At 26.4% G+C, this 21,423-nt stretch overlaps 2 protein-coding genes across 3 annotated transcripts in view; one reads left to right on the top strand and one right to left on the bottom strand.

Moving 5' to 3' along the window:
• The window catches only part of LOC112682245 (serine/threonine-protein kinase ATM), a 42,944-nt gene that overhangs the window by 12,289 nt on the left and 9,232 nt on the right, over positions 1-21,423 (bottom strand). The window contains 22 exon segments of the mRNA XM_025552778.1: positions 5,428-5,593; positions 5,679-5,905; positions 5,981-6,224; positions 8,587-8,727; positions 8,787-9,243; positions 9,312-9,436; positions 9,552-9,803; positions 10,444-10,584; positions 10,664-10,788; positions 10,850-10,904; positions 10,906-10,995; positions 11,074-11,217; positions 11,288-11,619; positions 11,689-11,833; positions 12,463-12,560; positions 16,753-16,813; positions 16,815-16,858; positions 16,923-17,137; positions 17,220-17,329; positions 17,331-17,401; positions 20,605-20,872; positions 20,951-21,158. Of these exon segments, the coding sequence (XP_025408563.1) occupies positions 5,428-5,593; positions 5,679-5,905; positions 5,981-6,224; positions 8,587-8,727; positions 8,787-9,243; positions 9,312-9,436; positions 9,552-9,803; positions 10,444-10,584; positions 10,664-10,788; positions 10,850-10,904; positions 10,906-10,995; positions 11,074-11,217; positions 11,288-11,619; positions 11,689-11,833; positions 12,463-12,560; positions 16,753-16,813; positions 16,815-16,858; positions 16,923-17,137; positions 17,220-17,329; positions 17,331-17,401; positions 20,605-20,872; positions 20,951-21,158 (3,719 nt within the window).
• On the top strand, positions 835-4,010 carry LOC112682248 (zinc finger BED domain-containing protein 4-like). 2 transcript variants are annotated; one of them, XM_025552780.1, is made up of 4 exons: positions 835-1,068; positions 2,170-2,712; positions 2,803-3,108; positions 3,362-4,010. In XM_025552780.1, exons 2-3 carry the CDS (start codon positions 2,659-2,661, stop codon positions 3,094-3,096), a joined length of 348 nt encoding a protein of 115 aa, XP_025408565.1. In that variant the 5' UTR covers positions 835-1,068; positions 2,170-2,658; the 3' UTR covers positions 3,097-3,108; positions 3,362-4,010. The 2 variants fall into 2 exon arrangements, 1 of the variants encoding a protein (XP_025408565.1); XR_003148476.1 differs by lacking the exon at positions 3,362-4,010 and having other exon boundaries at positions 835-2,712; positions 2,803-3,115.

Here is a 21,423-nt window from a genome sequence, read left to right as displayed (position 1 = left end):
TAGAATACAATCAGTTAAGCGAGTTCTTGATCAATGTAGAATTTGATGGGTGTGAAATCAATTGTACTGGAATCTCAATTTAGAGTAATAAATTTATTGTAAATAATTTTAAGTCCAAATATTCATTAACTTATCAAAAACATTTTAATCCAAATAATTAATTTATTGAATAAACTAAGGAGAAGGTGCATACAGTGATTAGTAGTGATGGGTCGTTCCTGAACGAATCGTTCCAAATGAACGAGTCCAGTAGAGGAACGATTAGGAACGATTCCACCCGAACGTTCCTATTCGTTCCTTCGTTCCATTTCGTTCCTATGTTCCAATGGTAAAATGTACCAAAAGTGCATAGTATAATTGTTGTACTAGTAAGTTGTCCATTATAATTAGGAATATTCGAAAATTAGATTGTAGATAACATTTTATCACGGACCAAGATAATGATTGATATTCTTACTCCGTGTATTTTATATTCTTATCATGGCTATAGATTATTTTTAGCCGTGATTCTTATAATTTATTGAAAATCAAAATTGAAATCGATAGTTAATAGTTATTCACAATTGACTAGTTGAACAAGAACGAGAGTAAATAAGTAAAATATATGGATAGGTGCATCAAAAAAATATCGATATTATACCATCGATCATTCATTTCACTATCGTTTACCTAAACTAGCATAAAATAAATCATAATTAAAAATTAATAATAATAATATAGATATTTAATTACGTTTTCTTCTATGACCTATTTATACCGAGTTGGCTATCTAAAGAAGTTCATTTAATTACAATACACATATTTTATATTTATAGAAACGTTATAATATTGTGCTTAAGGCATAACAAATGAAAACTAATAAACATTAATAATATTAGAATGTATTAATAAAATATCTATTATTTTGTCTTTTATTATATTGTTATGTTCTTAAATTAGTTGAGCCTACACTCTACACTTCTACAGTTGTACAGTTTATTTTTCAATCGCGGTGTCTATGTGCATAAAATTATTAATATTACATTTATAAGACATTTTGTCAATGTTAGTTGATTAAACGACAAAATAGTAAGTTACATTTCATTTATATTTTCTATAAATTAAATTAATAAGTAATTTAGTAATATTATTCTTGGTATAATGGATAAAAAAAAGTGTGAAACGTGGAATAATTTTGAAGTGGTTGATGGTGAAAAAGCAAAATGCAATTTTTGTTCTAATACTATTTCTTATAAAGGGGGTTCTACGGCTAATTTAACGAGACATTTAAAACGAAAACACATAGTTCAATACGAAGCCAGGAATTCTCGAAAAAAACATCGATGAACCTGATGTTTCCGTATCCGAACCTTCCCATTCTAATTTAACTACTATTACACCTATAATTAAAAATAAAACAGCTAGCGTTACAAAAACACAAGTATCCATAGATGCGTATACATCAAGGCCGATGCCTATTTCGAAATCTAAAAAAATTGATGAGCAGTTAGGTATAATGATGGCTAAAGAATACCAACCGTTTAGTTTGGTTGAAAATAAAGAGTTTAAAAAATTTGTATCATTATTAAATCCAAGCTATTCTTTGCCAAGTAGAAAAACAATTACTTATAATATTTTACCTCAATTATTAGAAAACACCAGGGAAAAGGTTAAAAGGAGTTTAGATAATGCATCATATATAGCAATGAGTACGGACGGTTGGATATCTGTTAATAATGAAAGTTATGTCGCTGTTACAGTACATTTTATTGATACTGAACTATGCGTTTTAAAATCTCATTTACTAGGATGCTATTATTTTGAATTATCACATACAGCAATCAATTTATCGATATTTTTAAACAATTGTTTTGAAGAGTGGAGTATTGTAAATAAAGTTAAAATAGCTATTAGCGATAACGCTAGTAATATTACAGCTGCAATAAGTTCAAATAAAAATTGGAAACACATTCCTTGTTTAGCGCATAGCATTAATTTGATAGCCCTATGTGGGTTAGAAGAAATTAAAGAAATACATAAAAAAGTTAAAAAAATAGTAGAGCATTTTAAGCGTAGTTCTCAAGCAGCAGCAAAATTAAAAAACACACAAATTCAGATGAATTAGCCAGTACTAAAACTGAAACAAGATGTGATAACGAGATGGAACTCGACTTATGATATGTTTAATAGGTGATTAGAGACAAAAGATCCATTACTATCCACTTTGGCTATGATTGGTAATACTGAAATGTTGATGGCGTCAGATTTTAATTTAATGGATTTATTATTGCAAACTTTTTAAGCCTTTTAAAGAAGTTACAATTGAGTTAAGTTCGGAAAAAGGGGTATCAATTTCCAAAGTTATAGTTCTCACAAATGCATTGTTATCTCACATAAAAACAATGAGAACTGAGAAAAACTTACCACTTGATATTTATTCTATGATTTTAAAGATAGAAAATAAAGCCGAAAACAGATTTGCCGGTATGGAAGACAATTCTACTTTTGCTGAAGCAACTTTAATTGATCCACGTTTTAAAAAAAAAAGGATTTAGTAGCGAGACATATTATATCCGTACTTATCAAAACGTCGTGCGCGAGATTTCAAGTATAATTAAACGCAAAAGACAATCTATTAATCAAGAAGAAAATATAGTTACAGATAACGAACAAATCACTATGTCAACTGAAAAAAAAGAAACCTTTGAGATATGGAAAGAATTTGATTCACAGGTATGAATTTTAATTTACATTTTTAAACAATTTATCAAATAACGATAATTTATGATAATAAATAGCCTATTACATATTATATTTTTTTAGGTAAAAAAAGTTACAACAGTGAGAACTGACACTTCCGATGCAATTGTGGAATTAGATAAATTTCTTAATGAGCCTTTAATCCCAAGGAAATCAGATCCTCTTGTATGGTGGAAGGAAATGAAACGTATATATCCAAATATATACCATTTGATGTTACAAAGATTGGGAGTGCCATCAACATCAGTTCCATGCGAACGAACGTTTTCTAAAGCCGGATACACACAAACAGACAGGCGTAATAGACTTTCCATAAAAAATATGGAAACATTAATGTTTTTAAATGGCAATCTATAATACATATTTCAGGTAACTTCCTAATCATTTTTTGTACTATTATTATTTTAAATAGTAATTTATTGAATTTATTGTTATTGTAATATAAATGCAAAGACTGCAAAAACACTGTTGGGTTTTTTATTTTATAATTTATAAATACCTATTCCTAATCCTAATTATAAAACATGAATACAATCCAAAATATTTAAATATCTACTATTAATATTTGTGATAATGTGTTTACGGCGGTCAATATATTACAATTGAGTTATAATTATTTCAGTTAACGGAATACCGGTTCCGCCGCCCGGTAATAACCGGGCCCGTACACTGTGAACTATAATATATTTTGTGAACGAAAGAACCGAAGGAACGAATCATTTGAACTCGTTCCTTTTCCGGACCTGGAACGATAGGAACGATTCACAAAATGGAACGAAAACTCCCATCACTGGTGATTAGACTAAAACTCAACTAATTTTAGACGTGTTCGGGATTTTCTTATATACTCTAATTTTTGTGTGAACAGACTTGGTCACACTTAACGCGATCTGTCGGGACGGGCAACGATCACGCGATCGTTGCGGTGTGGTCAATGATCATGATGACACATAGAATGAAATATATTGAGCGATTTAGAGAGAATTTAATTTTCGTTTAGTCAAATTTAACCCAGTAAATAGTTCCTACGTTCCGTTTTCCAATTGCTATGATTTGTGTGTAATGATAGTTATTAAATTAAAATTAACAAGCAGTCTAATAAACAATATATTTTTGACAGTTGTAACGATATTTATTCAATGTGTCAAGTTTTGAAGAAGTAGAAGAAGAATGTAGGGATACCATCGCTTCTGTACAGTGACATAGCTAGGATTTTAAAATGGAGAGGGGGGCAAACCCAAAATACTAAAAAAACATAATCAATAATTAACAATAACAATTAATTTTAATATAAGTCTAACGTGTTTTTATTTTATTAATTAAATTTCAATTTATTAACTTTATTTTGATCAATTTAATAATAAGAGACGACGATGAGATTTTGAAGAAAAAAACTTGGATTACTTCTTTTGCTGTGATTTTTCAGATTTATTGAAAGTTAAATTACTATTAAACAAATTGATAAGAATTCAGAGCAAAAGCAAATTCAACAAATTTTTCAAACGTATAAAATAAACAAAAATTATGCAAAAATGTTGATTCGGTCGATGGGGAGGGGGACATGGCCCATTGCTCTTTGTGGCTACCCCACTGTTTATGCATTAAAGTTAAAAAAAAAATCGTTTTTTTTTCAATATTTTCGTATGTCACTAGTGTTTTAAGAATTTACATAACCTAGTAAAATCAAACATTTCAAAATACCCAAAAAACTGAAGAACACGAATTAACTCAAGAGAAAGATTTACATTTTTGTAATATTCATGGGAGGTGTCATACAAAAATATGTTTCCTCACGTTTTTCATTCATTTTTCTTTTTCTTCTGTTGCATCCTCGAAAATGTACAAAATTACAAAATTCCACGCGGAGTTTTATAATTTTATACAATTTGATCGCCTGTTGTCTCGATTTAAAATGTTCAGGCATGACAGACTGCGTTTTGTGTTGTTAGGCTTTTATCATACATTGTTCTGTTATACAGGGAGTAAAAACGAGTTAGGAAATGTCAAGTTATAGGTTTCATGTCCGAAAGAGGTTTCAACTTTTTTCAGGTTTTGGGTTTTGTGACAGAAAACTATTTCGAAAATTTCTGGGTATCGAGTTTTATGTCCGATAACAATTTTAAAAAATTTCGGGTTTCATGTCCAAAAAATTCCGGGTTTCAAGATTGGTGTCCCAAAACGATTTCAGAAAATTCCGTTTTACCCGGTTTTCAAACCCGTTTTTACTCCCTACTCTCATACCTACATCCATTATCCATATATTATTTATGTGGTATTATTTTGTGTGGTCTACACCTCATCTTTATTGTGTGCCCATCCGTTAATTATTAATATACTTGGACAAAATTATAACTTATGGTTATGTGACTTTCGTAATTTTATTCTCTTTTGTTCTTAGTGATTATTATTTATTTTTTATCAATTCTCAGGCCTATTTGTATTCATGTTTATGCATTGCCCGTAACACTCTTGTGTATAAAACTCATAAAAAAGCTTATTTCGAAAAGATAAATGAGTTTTAAGAAATAGTTTAAAACATATATTCCAAAATGATCAAACTTATTTCTGTTCAATTTTCCCAATTATTACTTTTTGAAGAGTATATTATTTTAATAATATTCAATATTTGTAAAAATAATCAGTTATTTATATAAATAAATATAATTCTTATAGCTAATAATTTATTACCTTGAAAATTATTTGAATTTTTCTTCTTACATGAATTGTTTTTATTAATTTCATAATGTTTAACAAAAAATCTGTTTAAATGTTTATTTAATATTGGTCTTGTAAGTGGTTCACACACCAGAAGATAATATATAAGATGAGGTAAAATATATTCACAAAAACCAAACTAAAAAAAGTTTTAATCAATTAATATCAAAAATTTGGATAAAAATATTAAATTTCAAAATGTAGTATTTATAATATATTTTCACCTTATTTTCGGCAACAAGCAATAAGCTTTTACAAAAACCTTGAAGAGTTTCTAATAATTGTTTTGTTATGTTTGTAATCCAATTACCATAGGTGATTAAAGAATCGGTTGGACACCACATTTCTTTTACATCAATTAGTAATTCAAATTGTTTAATATCAAATAATATTTCAACATCTTCTTCTTGTGATATGCAAAATGGATATATGATACTTTTATCTAAATTTTCTAAACATAAAATAACATAAATTATGCAGTTAAGTATTACATTTTTTAAAAAAAGTACTGATTAAAGTATGATACCATGTAAAGATTGTCCTTCATTAGTTGCCATGACTTTGAATAAGGTTGTTAAACTAGCTTCCATAACTGAAATATTACTATCACTTAAGTAATCTAATAGCTTTAAAACTATATGTTTAATCAAAGAACGTTTCACTGAAATATTTGATTCTAATTTTAATACTTCTGGTTCTGGTTGTAATATCAATGTAGTTAAATTATTTGGACCTAATATACCCAAACAACTGGCAGCCAGAATTTGAATCTATGATTTGATAAAAACAAATAATTAATATAATTAATTTAATATTGTTAAATTTTCAAATTGTCAAAATAAAATTAATAAAGAAAATTATTTGCACTTAGAATTTTAACACTTAGAATTTTAACACTGAGAATTAGACAGAGAAACGGAGGGTTTCAAAATTTGTACATAAAATGAGTATTATTTTATTTAAAACTAAGATATTCACATGTGATGATGTTTGATTAAATAATAAATTAGAATAATAAATAAAACCATGCAATTTGCCAATACTAAATGGACTGTATGACTATAAAATTGCAAGTAAATTGTAATTCAAATATTGTAATTGGTTTAAATTAACAGTAAAAAATTTGTTATGCAAGTCAAAAAAATTAAAAAATCTAATTGGCAACCAAATTCTATTAAATTATGTGTTATATATATATATATATATAAGAAATAATGATCAACATCTGGATTAGACAATAGTTCTCTAATAAAAATTATGGCAAAAAAAAAACAGTTTAAATTTATAATAAAAAGTTAGAAGGATTTGAATTCCTCCAGTGGAAAGGAATCAGAATACTTCCATGGTTCCTCAGCCGGTCGTAAAAGGCGACTAAATAAGGATGCGTCAGGTTGACAGCTAGTGTAAACATATTATCAAAGAGTATGAGGAGTCCAAATAAAAACTTAGGCTGTTTATCCCATGTCAGATGTATGCAAGGACAACAAGTGAGAGGAAGTATCATAGTTAGAGGTACAGGAGGCTTAGATGATGAATTATGTGATACTAGCTGGACAACCAGTTTGGTAGGTGGTTTACCAGTTATATTCAGGTCTACCCAAAACAGGTAATGTCAACAGTGTAGGGACATCACCAATACACTCCGGGTGAAATCTGTGTCTAGGTATGAGAGGTAAGTAATAATAAGTAATGATAAGTATTAAGTGAAAATAGGCGCGTGGAATGCTGGAACATTAACAGACAGAAGTAGAGAATTAGCAGAAGTATTGAAGAGGAGGAAAGTTAATATTTTTTGTGTTCAGGAAACTAAGTGGAAAGGAGAGAAAACAAAAGAAATATGAGGTTAAAAAATAATTTATTCTGGTAAGACTAGTACTAGGAATGGAGTTAGAGTAATATTGGATAATGAGATGAAAAGTAAGGTAGTCGATGTAGGAAGAAAAATTGATAGAATTATTCCGGTAAAATTGGTATTAGAGGAAAAAAAGTATTAAATATGATAAGTGCATAAAATAATAAGTGCCACAAGTAAGATATGAAGAAAGGGAAAATGAAGAGTTTTGGTGAGGGATGGATGAGATGATGGAAAAAAATATCAGCAAATTAAGATACCATGATTGATGGTAATATGAATGGACAAGTAGTGAGAGAGTAGAGTATGAAAAAATGCTGGACGGTATGGATTTGACGAGAGGAACAAGGCTGAAGAAAGTTTTGTATTTTGCATAATCATTTGAACTTGCAATAATCAATACATATTTTAGGAAATGAGAAGAGCATTATATAATATATAAAAGTGAAAGAAATAGGCCACAGACTGATTATTTTGGGTGGAAGAAAGACAGTATAAGTGAAGGTTACGGTGAAGGTGATGAAAAAAAAAAAAGTGGTAGGATCAGATGGAGTGCCTGTAGAGGTGTGAAACATTTTAGGGGATGTAAGCATTGGAAGGTTGAAAAACCTTTTTAATAAAGTGTTAATAGAGAAAAATGCCAGAGGATTCGAGAAAGAGTTTTATTGTTATCAATATTTAAAGGCAAAGGAGACATACAGGATTGAGGAAGCTATAGAGAAATAAAGCTCATGAGTTATAGAATTTTAACCTCAAGATTTGGTAAAATATTTTAGAGGAAAGAATAATAAGTGAGACATCAATATCGGAAAATCAGTTTGGTTTTATGTCAAAAAAATCGACAATGGAACCATTATTTTGTGTTAGACAACTAGTAGAGAAGTTTAGGGAAAAGAACAAAAACTTATGCATGGTGTTTATACATTTTTTAAATGTGTATGACAGAGTCAAGAGAACTTTTAAAAGTGGGCATTAATAAAAAAGGAGGTTCCAAAAATATAAATTAATTTAGTACGCGATGTAGAAAATCGAGTTGAGTGGAGGTCTAGGACAAATGTGACCAACCCCAAATAGTTGAGAGAAGAAGAAGTAGGATTTGAATCTGATAACAATAATAAAAATGTTATAGGAACACTATAATATACATTTAGACATTATATCCATTAATTTATAATTATTTTTACTTTATTATTTATTTGAAAAAATACTTCATATATTTATTTATTATAAATTGTATGTAAAATAATAACACATATTCAAATAAAATTTAAAGTACGTACTTCAAAATCTTCACTTTTTGTAAGCTGAATAAGTGTACAAATAAATCTATGCAAAGGGCTTTGAGCACAGTCTTCTGAAAATCCTCGTATTTTTAAAAGTTCTTCGTACATACAGAGAAGTTGTTTTTCATTTCTTTTTAACTTTAACAAAATATTATTTTTAAATTGTGATTTCTGAATTATGGAATTTTGACACTAACCTTCAGTTTTATATGTTGTAACATTTTAATTATATCAGTATTTTCACTCTGTTGAGAGAGAAAAATTATAATTTCTTTTTGTAATACACTAAAATGTTCATTATTTATTTCATGAAGAATATTTTGATTATTTAATGTTCTTAGAACATTTGATAATTTACATAGTTTTTCATTAATAGAAGGCTGATTTTTTGCTAATATTCGAAAAGATGATGATACCAGAGGTTGAACTTGGTTAATATATAATACTAAAAACCGTTGAAAATTTGTTATCAACCATTCTAAATATTCTAAAGCATGATTCAGAATTTCCAAATTATTTTGGTTTATTAAAGTGATTGTTGATCGCACAGATTGATAAACAAGAAAGTGAGTGAATTCATCTGATTCTCTATATTTTGATAGTTGATCAATAAGAACTTTCATAAAAAAAGTATACTGGAATAACGCTTGATACCTATAATTTAATAAATAACTGTACTAAACAAGAAAATACAAAAAATACCCATATATATATATATATACCTTAGTTCTGATGTTGGTTTTTTGAAAATATTTACAAATAATATATGTACAATAGATTGAATATTTCTTGCCTGGAATTTAGACATAACTGTAAAAAGTGGAGCTTTACTTTTTACATGTGTTTCCTATAATTTGCATGATATAATATTAAAATTAAATTAATTTAAATATTGAAAATCCATTAAGATATAATGCATATATTAATATTATATAACAAAATATTTATATTATACTACCAACTTGAAAAATATTGATGATTTTTTGAAACTGATTACTGTTAATTTGAATCGGTACAATGGGCTGCTCATTGTTAATGACAATCATTTGAATGCATTTTAATAATATTTCTGAGAACTGAGATTTTATCAGTTCATTAAACTCTTCCGAGTTTATTTTAATTTCAACTGACTTTTTTATTTCATCATGATTAAGATATGACACATTACTAACATTAATAGCCAATATGTAAGCATATATGATAGAAAAGTTTTCCTGTAAGTATTATAAAATTTGTCAGTTCCAGCTAATAAAAATAAAATAAATGTAAAAAGTTAAATATTACGACTACTAAATTTGTTTTAGTATCAAAGATGTATATAGTATGTTATTATTAATCTTCTATTTGAAATTACTAAAATAATTAAAATATTTTTAATTCTGCATTTAAAATGTAAAGAATGTGTGCAGACTTTAAGAAGAGTTTAATAAAGCTCATTTTTCATTTTTTCAAGTTTTTTCTGAATTTCATTTATAGCAGTTTAATTTTATGGTAGTAAAATGTATAAAAGCTCATATTCAATATTGATAACACTAAATTAATAAATACTCAAATAGTCATTAATTTGAGTATTAAAATTGTTTATAAATTATAATCACAGAATAATATTCTATGCATAAAAAATTCTCTTGTCACAGTGTTTGTTATCAATATATTATATACCTATTAAAAAATTAATAATAACATAATATATTTTGAACAATACATCACAGAATAAACTCTTTTAAAATTTGATTACATGTTATTATTTATTAATTACCTATTAAATATATGGTCATTTTTATTTTTTGGTATTCAAATTTTCATATTATATAGATACTATAAATTAATCATTATAGTATAAAAATGACTTACTTTAATTACTTGACACACAGCACCCAATGAATGTAATAAATCTATGTCATTTTTTATGACTAAAATTGGAATTATTTCAAAAGGGTATTTTTTTAAAAATTGTTCCATTTTTAAACAGGAAAACAATTTTACTGGAAACTTCTAAAAATAATAATAATAAACAATTAAAAATAACTTACTAAGTATATGCATATAATCATTTGAATGTGTTAAATATTACTTCAAAATTTGAATATTCAAAATGCCAATGCCAAAGTAAAAAGTTTAAATAATTTTCTAATAATATTATATAGGATTTTATTTTTAATTCGATTGCCACACCTTCTAATAAATTTATAACTAAATCTAAAAATAAATAATGTTTTTAAAAATAATAAAGTAAAAAATTAATAAAACAAATACTAACTTAAATTAATATTTTTCTCAACAACTGTTTTAAAAATATTGAATAAACATTTTTTTACGATACTTTGAACTTGATATTAATAACGATTGCATAGTTAATAAATATGTAGATATTAGATTGTTGCACTCATCATCATTTGTTTCAGACTAAATATATATTTTTAAACCAATTTATATAAATGTGACACTGAATTCAAAAATAAGTAAAATAAAATTGAAACTCACAACTTTTATCATGAATCCTTCATGAATATTTTGTAATATAATATTGAACATATCCTCATAGTTTATTGAGTATGGACTATTAATTGGACTATTTTCATAAACAACACATATTACCTTTATATATTTAATAACAGTGAGTCTTACCTATTTTAGAGAAACAAAAAATTGTATTTATAAACATTTTATTTTAAATGACAGAACACTTTTAACAAACCTCTAAAAACTGACTATTTATATATGATAGTATATTTTCAGGACTCATATATTCTACTATATTTGTATCAATATTCCATGTATAACCAAAGTTCCCATTTTTTTGTCTATTTTATTTAAAAAATTATGTATAATATTGAAAGAGAGTAAAATTAAGAAAACTATATCAAGAACTTACAAATGAGAATTGACCAAGTAATTCAACAAAAGCACAAACCATTTTAGGTCCACATTTTTTACTTTTTGATATTTTTTGAAGTGAGTGAATTATCATAAGCATATTACTAGTGCAAACTTCATTTGAATTATTTTTGGTAATTATACTGAGTGCATCTAAAAAATTATTAAATTAATGTTTAAAACAATCAAACAATATACGAATTAGTAAAAAAAAATTCTTACCACACAAAAGTTGTGTTATTAGTATAAAACCTTCTTCATGATAACACCAATTTTTAGCTAATTGTTTAATAAACTTATTTATCTGGATTATTATATCTAATGTTAAATTATCCAAGCTCAAAACTATACGGAGAAAACTGGTAATCTAAAGAATAAATCTAGTTTATAATTTCAAATAAATATTAAAAAAAAAAACAAAAAATAAATAATAATAAAAGTAGTTTTTATACTGTCAAAAAAGATTTATATGATGTATGGAAATAATCTAATTACTTTAATTGACAACAATAAAAATATTATTAAATTTCTGCAACCCAAGTAAAATGGGTTAAATACTTTTACTATAAGGTTATTGATATAATTTTTATGAACTTGGAAGCCAACAAATCATAACATTAAATTAATGATTCTGAGCAATAATTGGAAATATTAAAGATAAAAATAAAATTAGGAAATACTAAAAGAAAAACACATATATGTATGTGAAGTTTTTAAATAAAATTAGTTAATTTATGATCAACTCCTAATTTAATTATTATATTGGATAACTAAATTAGGATTAATATTGTTTTAAAACAATTATGAATTAAAATATATAATAGTATGAGATTAAACTAAAATTAAATTATAAAGAGAATATGATACTCATATAATATAATTATATATTAAAAAATATAATATCTACTTAATTTAGTTTAATTATTTTGTATAGTTAAATAAAATAATCTGATATTATTAATAATAAAAATGATATAATTAAAAAAATAATAATACTTTGAAGTAGGTGTATGATTGACTAATTGTATCTTCTAATTTTTTTAGGTCTTGTATTAAAACTTCTAATAATGATGTTTGACAGTTCAAAACTTGACCTATAAAAATAATAATAAAGTTGTACAAATCCATTCTCTTTACATTTATGTTAAAATAATACTTTAAAAGATGAATAATAATTATTAAAAATATAAAGAATATTCAATGTAATTTGATTACAGTTTTTTAATCTGGTTCTTGTCTCAAATTAAATTACTATATTATAAAATATTAAAAATATTAATAATCCTATTGCAAATCTCAATCCGCTATTGTTAACACTATCTAACAAGTCAAATGTGGACTTGGATGCTGTTCTGTACAAAATTGCGCCATAGTTCAATTTTGATTAAATTAGTGATTTTTAGTGAATTTTAATTAAGGTATTTGTGTATCCTCCCCATGTAGTGTGTGGTAATGTTTTTATTATATATATTGGGTTGCTAGTGGTCAAGGCCGTATCTGGGATGGTTTGGGGATCAACCCCCCCTCCCCGATATTTTTTCGTGTTATTATATTATGTTATATTATTATATTATATTTTAATTTAATAATTTTGTAATATTAGCTAATCGAAAAATAATTACGCAAACCACTACAACGCAAAAATTGATGGAGTTGATGAGGGTAGTAATAACTGTTGTATCATCACCTAACACGTATATTAAATTTAATAAAAATTAATATATTGTCAGCAAACACATACCACCTTCACAAAATGCTGACAATATAGATTAGAATAGCATAAAACGCCGCCCGCAAGACGGGAAAGGGGTTCGTTCTACTACCATCGACGTGGAGAACGAAACGCTGCCCGTTTTGGGAGTGACCGGTAATTATTTTGTTTTTGTGGTTAATAAATATTTTTTCGTTTGCTTTAAAATAAAAAGTTTTTATATTATTATTTTTTCTACCTTACGTACTCGTGCAAGTTTTGAGAGAGTTGGCAAACTAACAAAAGGGGTAAATAAAATTATATTGCATTTCAAACCTCAATCCAGTGCTAGATTATAATTCTTTGTCAGTTTAAGGGGAGAGAACAATATAGTTAGGTAGAGGTTACCTCACGCTCGAAACATCCAGTGCTAGATCTTGTTCTTTGTCAGTTGTTTCGAGTGTAAAATAACTTTAGAGCTATTAAAGGAAAGTAAACCTTTTAAAAAACCTGTTTTTCGTCTATCCTATTAAGCAGTGCTAGATTGTGTTCTTTGTCACTTAAGAAGATAAACGTCCGGGTCAATTATTAAGTTTTCCTTTACTTGCTTGTTTGACAGAGTGTCCGATAACCAATAATACCTCGTTTTGTGTTGTTATACGCCAAGCCTTTGCGTGGCGTATACGACATAACTATTAGTATCTATATTGCATGGAAGTGCGCCAATACATTAGAACACAATACGCCATTATACAGTATTCAACATGAAATTATTATCTTGGTATCTACTATCCATAATCAATGGTAGTACACTCTAACAGTGAAATTTAATACTTAACTGCTTTGTCATATTATATGTTTAATATATCAATATAATTGATATCAATAAAAATCAAAATATTGTTACTATAACTATCGAAACAACGCAGTGCACCAGTGCCCTTGCATGCAGTGAAGGGTTAAAACTTTTTCACCTGTAGTATTAATTTTTAATACATATTTAGTTGACATTTGGTCTACGTTCTGACGAGTGACGGTCTCGTTATCCGCAAAGGTTTGCTGGAACGTAACCTTCGCGGACAACGAGAGATTACTGTAATAAATATTTTGGTTCAATATATTGATCTTTATTAGTCAATTAGTTTTATATCATGCAATGTGATATTTTATTTCATAGTTTTATATCATATATAAAAAGTTTAATTTTTAAAATTATATCTGTGATATGTCAAAACCAGATGAATGTAAGCTAAAAATATCGATTTATTAATATTTTATTTTTTAAATAAAAAAAAATGTATTTTTAATATTTTATTAATATTATATATACAACGTTAAAAGTTTTTAGATTTTTTGTCTTTTTTACGTCAGTGGTCGATATTAAATAGAAACACGATTGTTGTTTTGAATTTAAGATAATGACTATTATAGTTGATAATTAGAATATAATAAACAAATGAGAGTAAAATAAATCATAATGCCGATGCCGACGCAGTGACGTCGAAAGTAATACGCTGAAAACATTTTAATTGGTTATGTGCACAGAAATGAATATGCACATCAATTCCATTATAACGCGTGTTGTGTGTTTTGACTTGTTTTAATTTTTATATTGTACAAATTTAGAATAACCCTAGAATAAGTCTTTAGAATAACCCAATCTAAATATTATATTATTTGCATGCTATTCTGAATTTAAATTTTGAAAAATAATCTTAATAACACTACAGGTATTTATTTGTATTATTATAGTTTATGTTTTTAATTTTTTTTTTGAGTTTGGGTAGGTGCAGGAGCACCCGAACCGCCACTGATCTTTCGTATAAATGAATTAGCAGATAAAATAATTTTTTAAGATTCCATAATAATAATTTAATTTCATAATCTGAAAATTATAATATTGGAAATAATTTGAATAAAATTAAAAATATTAAACAATTTTGAAATTCTAGGGCAACTTGGAGAGGCTACGTGAAGTTGACCCACCCTTTTGTTTTTTAATTATAATTCGCAAACGGCTTACTCATTAATTCTCGCAAATAAAGACGCATCGTTTGGTATCAATTTCGAAATTCTAGGACGACTTGGGTGGGCTAACTTCACGGTAGGAAAATGGAATTTGCGGGTAAGGGGTGAACTCGCAAATTTTGAAAATGGACTCGTAAATTCTCGCAAATAAAGACGCATCGTATTTATCGGTTTTGAAGTTCTAGGGCGACTTGGAGAGGCTACGTGAAGTTGGCCCATTCTTCTGTTTTTTAATTATAATTCGCAAACGACTTACTCGCAAATTTTGAAAATTAACTCGCAAATTCTCGCAAATAACTCGCAAAATATTGGTATAGGTTTCAAGTTAATCCGTGAAAAAGGGTGGGTCAACTTCACGTACGTGCTTTTCGGACAAAATTTGTATCACACATTAATGTTAGTTTAGTCCACTTGGTATTGGGTACAATGTTTTTTATTTTAGTTTATAGTATATTAAATATTTAATAGTAATAATACTTTTTAATATTTAATACACTAAAAACTAAAATAAAAAACATTGTACCCAATACCAAGTGGACTAAACTAACATTAATGTGTGATACTCAATTGGTTGAAAACCATAACGGAATTCAAAGTTTTGTTGAAATTTTCCAACCCATTGTTGAAACTTTGGATGAATTGCAATTATTTCAAGACATCAATACGTCATCAAAAGCACTTCAATTTTATCGAACAATAGTAACTAGTGAATTTATACTAAGTATGATTACATCAATTACTCTGTTTACAATGACACTTCCAATATGTAAAAGTTTACAATCAGTTAGTTGTGACTTAGTAGAAGCTGTAGAACATATCGAAACAAAACTAAACGAATTAATTCATTTACGTGAAAATATTGATCATAAATTTGATGAAATTTTTGAAAAATCTGAACTTCTTTTAAAATCTATTGATGAAGAAGAAAATATTCAAATTCCCAGAATAGTAGCTTGTCAACAAAATCGTGTGAATATTGCTACTAATTGTCCGAAAACATATTTTCGTATAACTATCACAATACCATTTTTTGATGATTTTATAAGACAATTAATAGAATGATCCACTAACCATAAAAAAATAATATCTTCTCTATACTTTTTACTTCCCAATAAATGCGCTAATTCTGAATTAGAAGCAAGTGATTTCGAATTTTACTCAAAATTCTTAAATTTGGATGCACTTTCAAACCAATTAAAACTTTGGAAAAGAAAATGGTGTGATAAACCAATATTCGAACGATCTCCTGAAATACTCCAAGCATGTTCAAACTATAACCAACATTTTTTTTCCAAATATCTCATTTTTATTAAAAGTTTTGGCAACGTTACCAATAACTACGGCAACACCAAAAAGAACTTTTTCGACGCTGAAAAGATTAAAAATTTACCTAAGAAATGCAACAGGAGACGACCGATTGACTGGCCTAGCATTACTTAGTGTACACAGAAATATTATTGTAGGTCCAGAAGAAGTAATTAATCATTTTTCAAATGAAAAAATAAGAAACATAACATTTTTTTACTTTAAAACAATAGCACAATTATATTTTTGTTTAGAGTACATACCTTTTGATGAGCAAGTATTTAACATTACATTCATTGCTTTTATACTTAATTTTTGTTTTTTTTGTGAGACTTTCATAATTTAACACTTGATATAAATTATTTGAATCTAAAATAACAAAACCAAAATATCAATAATATATATAATATAATTGAATAAATATTATAGTTACCATTTAATTTACTTAAGTTATAGAGCTTAAGAATGGTAATTTTGTTTGCTTCATGGTTTAATACTACATTTACTAATTGATCATCCAAAAATTGCAACCTTTTATAAAATAACGAACAAACATTAACAAATTCTTCATTATTTAATTGATTAACATCATCTTTTAGTTCTAAAACTATATTTTTTACTTTTTCCATGTATTCAAATTTATATAATCTATGAACACAAAAACTAATTATTTGTAATAAATATTAAACATTTATAGTAAATTATGAAAATAAAAATATAATATAAATACCCGAATTCATTATATTCATTAATAAACTGAGGTAACTGATTTTCAAGAAAACAAACAAAATTTATTAAAGAATAAAATAATTGTAATATTACAATATTTGATTTTTTTTTCTATTGGCATAGTTTGTTTTATGAAATAAATTAATCTTTTCAAAATACTTTCATCAATTGTTTGTTTAATTCCTATAATAAAAAGTAAAATATTCATATTAACATACTATTTAGACCTTGATGTTTTTGATTTTGTAGTAAAAAACATAATAATCTTAATAAATATTTTAACATCCTAGATGTTTATAAACGGAATTAAATTGGGATCATGAAACATTAGAACTTTAAACACACAGTGTACATTACAATGTTTTATATACAGCTAATTCATATAAAATAAAAATATTAGCCTTAATAATAATAGGCCGCAATAGTTATTAGTAGAGCTAGGATGTTTTTGACTTGGCATACTTTTATAACAATAATAAACTAACAATAATAGAAAAAAAGTAGCAAAGATAATAGAAACTCTTAAGAATAACAAATCGATGAGTAAAAACAAAATACCAGCAGAGCTAATAAAAAATGGTAGAAAAGACTTAATAAACAAATTGCATGGAGTTATTAGCGAAGTATGGAAAAGATAACCTATGCCAGAGGAGTGGAGTACTATAGATATATATAATACTTTTGTGTTGTACGTATCTATGTGGAGTACGCCAATAATATGCCCTATTTTCAAGAAGAAAGATCCAATGATAGTGTCAAATTATAGGAGTATCACTATTAGACACAGGATATAAAGAACCTATTTACAAAATTGTTATTAGAATGAATAAGCCCATATGCAACAAAGATTGTGGGGGAATACCAATATCGATTTAGAAAAGGAAAATCAACTGTCAGTCATATCCATACCATCAGATAACTAGTAGAGAAGCACTACGAATATGATAAAGATCTTCACTTGATATTTATAGATGTCAAAGAAGCCTGTGATTTCATTAATAAAAATAACTATGGAAGGTTATGAGACATTTGGGTATTCCTCAAAAATAAATAGATATAATTAAGATGTGTAATAGTAAGACTAATTTAAAGGTAAAATATCAGCAAGAATTGTCTGAAAAATTCGAAGTAAAATCTGGCCTTCGCCAAAGAGACACACTGTTGCCGGTATTATTCAACATTGCTCTAGAATGGGTAGTGAGAACTACCAATGAAATTCCAAAAATTGAAGTAGGTAAAATTTAAACCATCCTTGCCTATGCGGATGATGTAGTCATCTTGGGATACTCCAGAACTTAGGTGAATCAAACCACAAAAAACATTTAGGACCAGGCAGGTTATGGGCTTAGAAATTAACCAGGGAAAAAAAATATATGTGTATCTCACGAAATAATACTTACATCTAAATTTCCAAGTAGACTCTTATGTTTTTGAAAAGGAAGAAGCGTTTCAATATTTAGGCGTAAATATAAACAACAAAAATAACGTACAAGAAATAAAATAAAAGTACGAGTAACTAGCGTAAATAGATGATATTACAGTTTACTAAAACTATTCAAGTCAAAGTTATTATCGAGAGAATCAAAGTTAACTTTATACACAAGTTACTTAAGATCAATATTAACATATGGGTGTGAGACGTGGGCTACTACAAAGGGCGACTACTCTAAATTAGTGCAACAGGAAAAAAAAAGGACTCAGAAAAATATTTAACCTAGTTTACAATATAGAAACAGTAATGTACAAAAGAAGACATAATAATGACTTACAATATTTGGTGGATGACCAAATATACTACCACATAGCAGAAGCAAGAGGATAAAATGGGCTGGACATGTATGAAGGCCAGATAGGAAAACTGTAAAACGAGTTACAGAAAGAAGAATTGTGGGGAAAAGGTTTATAGAAAGACCCTAAACCAGATGGAAGGACGTAGTAAAAAAGATTTAATAATGATCCATGAAAATGTGCAAATAGAGGATGCGATGACAGAAATTGATGGAATGGAATAGTGATGGCAGAGATGAGCCTGACCTGCATGGTCCGCTAAGTTGTTAAGAAGATGTTTTATAACATAACACACATATTTTGACAAATACTCTTAAATAATCTTTAAACAATGATATATACATTGATTCACATTAAATGTTTAAATGTTCTTTAGGATAGCTATACTTTAGTATAATGCCATTTATGAGGTATCCATTGACTATTATTTGGTTACTAAGCCTAATTTTATATGATAAGAGTCAATTTTGATAAAAAAAAGAAAGTATATATAGTTGATTTAGGTTTTTATTCAAAATTATTCTAGTTAAATATAAACAAATAACAACAATAATTTTTTACTAAATGCTAATTTTATTATTTGAACTTATGACTTATTAAATTCTTGAACTTAAAAAAAATTTTGTTAGTAATTTTCAAGTAATTGTTTTATAGTAAAATAATCTTATTCTTGAATTCTTAGTTAAAAAAAATTTTAATTTAAATGAGAAAAATATTTTAATAATTTTAATTTTATTTACTATACTCTAGGTAACATAAACTGTTAAAATAATTATAGAATATGATTGGTTAGTTGATAGGTTTGAAACACATAGTGGTGTTCATGGATGACCAATCATCCAGGAATTAGTAATGCTAGATTCTGCATAACAAAATAACCAGAAGGTAACTACAGCTGATTGCTAATTTCTACCAAACCCATCTAGAGTTATTGTTTTATAACTATAACTATGTAATTAAAATATATGAACTGTAATTTTGATTATTTTCATGAAGGCTCAAGAATTTTTACTTATCAAGAAATTTGTAAAATCTATTAAGTACTATTATATTACAATCATAAATTAAATCATTAATACAACTAGATTTAATTTTTAATAAATATTCTGAAGAATTTTTAGGAATAAAAAAATATAAGTCAATTATACATAATAAATAAATAATATTAGAAAAGAATTCACTGCATAGCTGAAATATTTGGTAGAAATAAAAAATTATAAAAATTAATTTAAAAAAATATAATGTCATAGTTAATACTCTTAAATGTGTATGTTTTATAACTGAAAACTGTTTTTTTTTTTTAATCAAAACTGATTAAGAATATTTGTACATAAAATAAATAATAGGTAAGGACTTTTATTTTTTATCTTATATTTTAGACATATCTACTATCACAAACATAACTTACTTGAATAGTAATAGAATTGAATACTAGCTATATTTAAAAAAACTTTTTAAATATAATATAATATTTTAGTTTAACTAAAACACTATACTAGCCTATTTAAATATACAACTTAAACATTTGAATTATATTAAATAGTTTGTGTAAGTAAATATTAATACCACAGATTTTACTATTATATGATAAATTTTACTTTTATTTTCATCAGATTCAATGTTTTTAATTTGTACTTTAGGAATATCTTGAAGTTTTAAATAAAAACAAATGTCCATGAAATCACAAGATTTTTCAAATTCCAAACTATTTGGGTTGTTAATTAATTTGTTTCCACTAGGTTTTGTTAGTATTAATATCATTACTTCTGATAGAAGATAGGGATTAACTTTTGAAAATAATGTTTGCACTGATAATTCATTCTGTATATTTATTGGTAACAACCAATCAAGTAATAAGGATATATTCTATAAAAAATAAAAAAAAACATTTATATACATTAAATAATGGAAAATAATTTTAAGTATTGAAGAAATTATACTTACTGTTACATTTATGGATGTACTACAGAATCCTTTAGTCTTAAACAAAACTATTAATGTTTTCAGACTGTAATCATCAATTTTTACTGTTTTATTCAAATATGGTCTTAATACATCAATAAACATTTCATCACACCAATTTGTTTTCAATATAATTAATGACTGTAATAAATCATGAGATACATCTACATTTTCATTTGACATTATGATTCTAAAATAATAGTAATAAGAAATATTAACTTATAATAAATAAAAGACTCTATCTACAAACAGCAGTATAGCTATTATAGGACAAAATGAGGCAGTGCTAAGGGATCCCTGATTACAGGGGGTCTTTGAGGAGTTCTTGAATAATTCAGATACTATACTTCCTTAAAATAATTGAAAATGCTGATATCTTAAATATTAAATTTTCAAATCATATGTGGTAATTCAATTCATAATCAGTATTAAAGAATAGTCATGTAATATATAAT

This window comes from Sipha flava, unplaced genomic scaffold (genome assembly GCF_003268045.1).
Source record: "Sipha flava isolate LNK unplaced genomic scaffold, YSA_version1 200_pilon_pilon, whole genome shotgun sequence".
Lineage (NCBI taxonomy): Eukaryota > Metazoa > Arthropoda > Insecta > Hemiptera > Aphididae > Sipha > Sipha flava.
Note: the sequence above shows the minus strand (reverse complement) of the source record. Positions and strands in the feature narration are given on the sequence as shown.

Excerpts from the sequence above, each read along its gene's own strand:
- LOC112682248 (XM_025552780.1), top strand. The coding sequence starts at position 2,659 with ATGTCAACTGAAAAAAAAGAAACCTTTGAGATATGGAAAGAATTTGAT. Across the intron at positions 2,713-2,802 it reads GGAAAGAATTTGATTCACAG|GTAAAAAAAGTTACAACAGT; the intron begins GTATGAATTTTA and ends ATATTTTTTTAG.